Source organism: Salvelinus sp. IW2-2015, unplaced genomic scaffold, assembly GCF_002910315.2.
Source record: "Salvelinus sp. IW2-2015 unplaced genomic scaffold, ASM291031v2 Un_scaffold7433, whole genome shotgun sequence".
Taxonomy (NCBI): domain Eukaryota; kingdom Metazoa; phylum Chordata; class Actinopteri; order Salmoniformes; family Salmonidae; genus Salvelinus; species Salvelinus sp. IW2-2015.
The window spans coordinates 10304-18381 of NW_019948693.1; the positions used below are offsets into that span (position 1 = coordinate 10304).

The 8078-nt window shown below is 41.8% G+C and overlaps 1 protein-coding gene across 1 annotated transcript in view; it reads right to left on the reverse strand.

Annotated features, from left to right (window-relative positions):
* The window catches only part of LOC112079266 (LIM domain-binding protein 1-like), a gene marked incomplete at its 5' end in the record, with an annotated part of 16984 nt that overhangs the window by 7740 nt on the left and 1166 nt on the right, over positions 1 to 8078 (reverse strand). Inside the window, 3 exon segments of the mRNA XM_024145261.1 lie at positions 2520 to 2603; positions 2714 to 2836; positions 3112 to 3284. Coding sequence (XP_024001029.1) covers positions 2520 to 2603; positions 2714 to 2836; positions 3112 to 3284 — 380 coding nt within the window.

Below are 8078 nucleotides of genomic sequence, written 5' to 3' on the forward strand. Positions count from 1 at the left end.
ATATTAAACTACTACCCTACCTTCAGTACTATATTAAACTACTACCCTACACCTACCAGTACTATATTAAACTACTACCCTACCTATTCAGTACTATGTAAACTACGCCTACTTATCAGTACTATATTAAACTACTACCCTACCTATCATACTATAATTAAACTACTACCATACCTATCAAGTACTATGTTAAACTACTACCCTACCCATCATACTATATAAACTACTACCCTACCTATCAGTACTATATTAAACTACTACCCTACCTACCAGTACTATATTAAAACTACTTACCGTACCTATCAGTACTATGTAAAACTACGACCCTACCTACCAAGTACTATATTAAACTACTACCGTACCTATCAGTACTATGTAAAAACTATGACCGCTACCTATCAGTACTATATTAAACTACTACCCTACCTACCATACTATATAAACTAACTACCCTACCTACCAGTACTATGATAAAACTACGACCCTACCTAGTCAGTACTATGTAAAAACTACTACCCTACCTACCAGTACTATATTAAACTACTACCCTACCTATCAGTACTATATTAAACTACTACCATTCCTATCAGGAACATGATATCCTCTCACCATTACAATAAGAGGGGAGGATAGCATTGGGGGGGGATGATATTTATAGTTCTAACTTTCTCACATATCATTATTCATACTGGACTATCCGTAACCACGGCAGCATCTACATCAATGTATTAGTGTTTAGAAATATATTCCAGTCTTATTTACAATAAAAGTGACACTAAAATGACAATACATTATTTAACATGAATAATAATTTCAATCTATTGGGCACAAAATAATCTGAAACGCAACCAAAACAAACAGAAAATGCATCCAACCAGTTTGTAGAGTCACAAGCTTGATGTAGTCATTGTGTGATAGTAATATGGGACTACTTTAATACACAATAAGTTAATTTATCCTAATACGTTTGGTCCCCTTTAAATGGGGGACTACATAGAAAATGTGCTGTAATTTCTAAACGGTTTACCCAATATGAATGAAAATACCCTCAAATTAAAGCTGACAGTCTGCACTTTAACCCCAGCCATTGTATCATTTCATTTTTTACTCCTGAATTAATTTACACTTGCCTAAACAAAGGGGCTACGACTATATTTTAGTTATCCAATTCTTATTAACCTTAAAACAAATTTGAATTGCCAGAGTATTGAGTAGATTGTTGACAAAAAAAAATACAATTAAATCTATTATTAAATCTATCCCACCTTGTAACACAATACAATTAGAAGGAATCCAAGGGGTATGAATACTTTTGCAAGGCACTGTATCAAGGTAGGGATCTACGTTTGTTGTTGATGTTTGTGTGTACTCACTGGGAGGTAGTGATCTGCATTTGTTGTTGTTGATGTTTGTGTGTACTCACTGGGAGGTAGTGATCTGCATTTGTTGTTGTTAATGTTTGTGTGTACTCACTGGGAGGTAGGTATCTACGTTTGTTGTTGTTGATGTTTGTGTGTACTCACTGGGAGGTTTGTTGTTGTTGATGTTTGTGTGTACTCACTGGGAGGTTTGTTGTTGTTGATGTTTGTGTGTACTCACTGGGAGGTAGTGATCTACGTTTGTTGTTGTTGTTGTTTGTGTGTACTCACTGGGAGGTAGTATCTAGCGTTTGTTTGTTGTTGTTTGTGTGGTACTCACTGGAGGAGTGATCTACGTTTGTTGTTGTTGTTGTTTGTGTGTACTCACTGGGAGGGAGTGATCTACGTTTGTTGTTGTTGTTGTTGTTTGGTGTACTCACTGGGAGGGAGTGATCTTACGTTTGTGTTGTTGTTGTTGTTTGTGTGTACTCACTGGGAGGGAGTGATCTACGTTTGTTGTTGTTGTTGTTGTTTGTGTGTACTCACTGGGAGGGAGTGATCTACGTTTGTTGTTGTTGTTGTTTGTGTGTAATCACTGGGAGGGAGTGATCTACGTTGTTGGTTGTTTGTTTGTGTTACTCACTGGGAGGTAGTGATCTACTGTTTGGTTGTTGTTGTTTTGTGTGTACTCACTGGGAGGGAAGTGATCTATGTTGTTGTTGTTGTTTGTGTGTACTCACTGGTGGTAGTGATCTACGTTTGTTGTTGTTTGTGTGTACTCACTGGGAGGAGTGATCTATGTTTGTTGATGTTGTTGTTTGTGTGTACTCACTCGGAGGTAGTTGATCTATGTTTGTTGTTGTTGTTTGTGTGTACTCACTGGGTGGTAGTGATTCTACGTTTGTTGTTGTTTTGTGTGTACTCACTGGGAGGGAGTGATCTACGTTTGTTGTTGTTGTTTGTGTGTACTCACTGGGAGGTAGTGATCTATGTTTGTTGTTGTTGTTTGTGTGTACTCACTCGGAGGTAGTGATCTATGTTTGTTGTTGTTGTTTGTGTGTACTCACTGGGTGGTAGTGATCTACGTTTGTTGTTGTTTGTGTGTACTCACTGGGAGGTAGTGATCTACGTTTGTTGTTGTTGTTGTTTGTGTGTACTCACTCGGAGGTAGTTGAGCGTGGAGTTAGACAGTCCACATCTGGTGATGTTCTTAGACAGCTGGTCTAACATCTGGGGGTCCTGGGCCTGTAGGGTTAGAGGTCAGGGGTTACAGAGGTCAGACACCATGTATTGATCTGTCTACCATCGCTTTTACACAACACACGTACGTGCGTGCATGCGTGCGTGTAACTCACGTGCATGGCCAGTATACTGCGTGGTATCAGTTCCCGGTGCTGTCGGATGCTGAAGTGCCACGTCTTGATCCTCATCATGTCGTCAAACATGAACTCCAGGTACAGACGACCCTCCACACACACCTAGAGGGGTCAGAGGTCAGGGTTGAAATTTCTACAAAAGGAGATCACGAAAGTTATGTTCAGAACATTTGTTGTGTGCAAAGAAAGCAATTCACCAGCAACTATGGGCCGAATCCTGACGTACATGTGTAGACTTTCACATAGAAGATGCACTGAACTCATTCAGTCGAGTTACAAATGCAGATTTTGATGTTAAGATTCTGCCTCATGTTTACAATAGTGTCCACAGGAAAGACATAGCCTGCGTACGCACGCACGCACGCACACACACACACCTGTGTGAACATGGGCTTTCCGTTCTGCGTAACCATGGTACACTGGTCACAGTCCAGCGAGACGAAGTTGTTGTGGAAGGACTCTTTGGGGTGCTTCAACACGTAGTAGAGGTCGGTGGCGCCCCCCTCGAATATACTCCGGAAGTACCGCGGGATCAACGTCCGGCCAATCGCTGCGGAGGAGGAGGAGGAGACAGGAAGCAGAAGAACAGTGGAGCGTAAGTACACAACAACAGAGTCTCATAGGGTGGTTTCCCAGACACACATTAACCCTGGTCCTGAACCAATCCGCCAGATCAATGGAGAATCCAGGCTTTAGTCTGTGTCCAGGAAACTGGCCAGTATTCATTACAAAACAGACTACAATCATGCCTTTTTGGCACTAACTCTCTTGCATTGACTACGCACACACCCACACATTCTCATACCACACAGACTTACACCCAACACACACACACATTCTCATACTTACACATACTTACACCCAACACACACTCACTCACATACTGATACCACACATACTTACACTCCAACACACACTATATATGCCCACACACACACACACACACTGACACCACACTTTCATACTCACCACTAAAGCTGCTGCTACTGTCTGTTATCTATCCTGTTGCCGAGTCACTTCACCCCTACCTATATTTACAGTATATAGCTACCTCAATTACCTCATAGCCCTACACATTGACTCAGTACTGGTACTCCCTGTATATAACCATGTTACTACCTCATACTGGTACTCCCTGTATATAACCATGTTACTACCTCATGCTGGTACTCCCTGTATATANCCTGTATATAACCATGTTACTACCTCATACTGGTACTCCCTGTATATAACCATGTTACTACCTCATACTGGTACTCCCTGTATATAACCATGTTATTACCTCATGGCTACACATTGACTCAGTACTGGTACTCCCTGTATATAACCATGTTATTACCTCATACTGGTACTTCCTGTATATAACCATGTTACTACCTCATGGCTACACATTGACTCAGTACTGGTACTTCCGGTATATAACCATGTTACTACCTCAGGAGTATCTCATGTTGTTGTTGTTGTTTGTGTGTACTCACTGGGTGGCATGTGATCACGTGTTCGTTGTTTGTGTGTACTCACTGGAGAGGAGTGATCTATGTTTGTTGTTGATGTTGTTGTTTGTGTTGTACTCACTCTGAGTAGTGATCTATGTTTGTTGTTGTGTTTGTTGATACTCACTGGGTGGTAAGTGATCTATCGTTTGTTGTTGTTTGTGTGTACTCACTGGGAGGGAGTGATCTAGTTTGTTGGATGTTGTTGTTTGGTTGTGTACTCACTGGTGGGGGTGATCTACGTTTGTTGGTTGTGGTTTGTTGAGGTCTCGACTGGGATCGGTAGTATCATGTTTGTTTTTTGTTTGTTTGTGATGTGCTATCCTCGGACCGGTAGTGCATCTATGTTTGTTGTTGTTGTTTGTGTGTACTCACTGCGGGTGGTAGTGATCTACGTTTGTTGTTGTTTGTGTGTACTCACTGGGAAGGCTATAGTGTCTACGTTTGTTGTTGTGTTGTTTGGTGTACTCACTCGGAGGTGTTGAGCGTGGAGTTAGACAGTCCACTCTGGTGATGTTCTTAGACAGCTGGTCTAACATCTGGGGGTCCTGGGGCCTTAGTGATGGGTTAGAGGTTCAGGAGTGTTACAGAGGTCAGACACATGTAGTATTGATCTGTCTACCATCGCTTTTATCACAACACACGTACCACGTGTGCGTGCATGCGTGCGTGTAACGCAGGGTGCTCTGATGGCCAGTTTTTACGCGTGGTTATCAGTTCGCCGGTGCTGTCGATGCTGATGAGTGCCACGTCTTGACCTCATCATCGATCAGTGTCTCAGCCGAACATGAACTCTCATGTACAGACGACCCTCCACACACATAGAGGAGGTCAGAGGTCAGGTGATGAAATTTCTACCAAAAGAGATCACGAAAGTTATCTGTTTCAGACATTTGTTGTGTGCAAAGAAAGCAATTTCACCAGCAACTATGGGCGATCCTGACGTACATGTGTAGACTTTCACATCAGAAGATGCACTGAACTCATTCAGTCAGGTTACAAATGCAGATTTGATGTTAAGATTCTGCCTCATGTTTACAATAGTTCCACAGGAAAGACCATAGCCTGCGTACGCACGCCACGCACGCCACACACACACCTGTGTGATACATGGCTTTCCGTTCTGCGTAACCATTGGTACTACTTGTCACGAGTCCAGCGAGACGAAGTTGTTGTGAAGGACTCTTTGGGGTGCTTCAACACGTAAGTAGAGGTCGCCTGGCGCCCCCTCGAATATACTCCGGAAGTACCCGCGGATCAACGTCTCGGCCAATCGCTGCGGAGGAGGAGGAGGAGACAGGAAGAGCAAGAACAGTGGCAGGCGTAAGTCACACAACAACAGAGTCTCATAGGGTGGTTTCCAGACCACATTAACCCTGGTCCTGAACCAATCCGCCAGATCAATGGAGAATCCAGGCTTTAGTCTGTGTCCAGGAAACTGGCCAGTATTCATTACAAAACAGACTACAATCATGCCTTTTGCAAACTAACTCTCTCTGCATCTGACTACGCACCACACCCGACACATTCCTCACTCACCACACAGGACTAACCCAACACACACACACATTCTCATACTTACCACATAGCTACACCCCAACACACACTTCACTCACCATACTGGATTACCACACATACTACACTCCAACACACACTATATATGCCCACACACACACCACACACTGGAACACCACACTTTCATCTTCCACACTACAAGCTGCCTCGCTCACCTCTGTTGATCTACTCATCCTGGTTGCCGGATCACTTCACCTCCTCACCTTATATTTACCAGTACTATGCTACCCTCAACTTACCTCTCAATTAGCCCTACACATTGATTCAGTTACTTGTATCTCCCTGTAATATAACCATTGTACTACCTTCATTACTCGGTACTCCCTGTTATATAACCATGTTACAACCTCATGCTCGGTACGGTCCCTGTATATATACCATGTTACTACCTTCATACTGGTACTCCCTGTATTAATAACACATGCTTACTACCTTCGATGACTGGTACCCCTGTATATAACCATGTTCACACCTCATACGGGTACTCCCTGTATATTAACCATGTTTATCTATCCTCATGACTGGTACTCCCTAGTATTTAACCATGTACTACCTCACTATATGTGTACCCCCGACTGTAAGATAACCATGTTTCTTACGCTCATGCTCATGGTACTCCCTGTTACCAGGTATACTAGTACTTACTTCGTGTAGTCCTGTACTGACCTCATACTGGTACTCCTGTGATATACCATGTTATACCTCATGACTGGTACTACCTCCTATGCAATTAACCATGTTACTTTAGCCTTCAATCTGGTACTCCTGTATAACCAGTTACATACCCTATACTGGTATCCCGTACTATATAACCATTGTTACTTAACTCATACTTGTACTCCCTGTATATAACCCATGTTACTACCTCAATCAGGTTACTGTTTACACGGTGAGAACTTTTAGCCTACATCTAAACCACTTTACTACCTCATACTGGTACTCCTCTTATATAGACCATGTTATACCTCATACTGTACTCCATGTATTGATAACCATGTTATTATCCTCTCATGCGTTACACATTGACTCAGTAACTTGGTTTATCCTGTATATAAGCCATGTAATGTACCCTCATGACTGGTACTCCTTGTTATTAAACCATGTTACTACCTCCATGCTGGTACTCCCTGTATATAACCATGTTTGATTCTAACCCTATATGGCTTCCTGTATATAACCATGTATCATGCTACTACTCGTAATCACTGCGCACTTACATGCTCTACTGCTGATTATAACCATTTCTACTACCTCATCTGTACTCCCGAATAACATTGTGACTACTAAACTAATGTATCGTACAGTTTACATAACCGTAATTACTTACCCCTCATGTACCTGTACTACCCATACTGGTATCCTTATAACCATGTTACTACCTACAACTGTACTCGGTAAAACATTTACTAGCTCATACATGGTATCCTTTAGTAACCATGTATTTACACTCAATGGTCTACACATTGACTCAGTTACTGGTACTCCCTTTGTATTATAACCAGTATTACCTCATACTGGTACTCTTCCTGTTATATAAACCAGTTACTACCTCATGGGCGTACACATTGATCTCTTAGTACTGCTACTTCGTATTATAACCATGTTACTACCTCATGCTAAACATTGACTCAGTACTGGTACTTCCGTATATAACCATGTTACTACCTCGATGGCTACACATTGACTCAGTACTGGTACTTCCTGTATATAAACCATGTTACTACCTCATGGCTACACATTGACTCAGTACTGGTACTTCCTGATATATAACCATGTTACTACCTCATGGCTACACACTGACTCAGTACTGGTACTTCCTGTATATAACCATGTTACTACCTCATATGGCTACACATTGACTCAGTACTGGTACTTCCTGTACTATAACCATGTATATACCTCATATCCCTACACATTGACTCAGTACTGGTACTTCCTGTAATAACCAGTAACATTACCTCATTATCCCAACAACATTACTCTCAGTACTGGTACTCCCTGATGATAGCCATTGTTATTACCTTCATATCCCAACACATTGACTCAGTACTGGTACATTCCTGTATATAACCATGTTACTACTCATGGCTACCACATTACTCAATACTGGTACTTCCTAGTTATATAACCATGTTACTACCTCATTGGCTACACATTGACTCAGTACTGGTATCTTCTTGATATACACCATGTTTTTACTTTTAACTCGAGCATACAGTCATTTGACTTCAGACCTGTAACTTCCACTGTATATAGCCATGTTATTACCTCATATC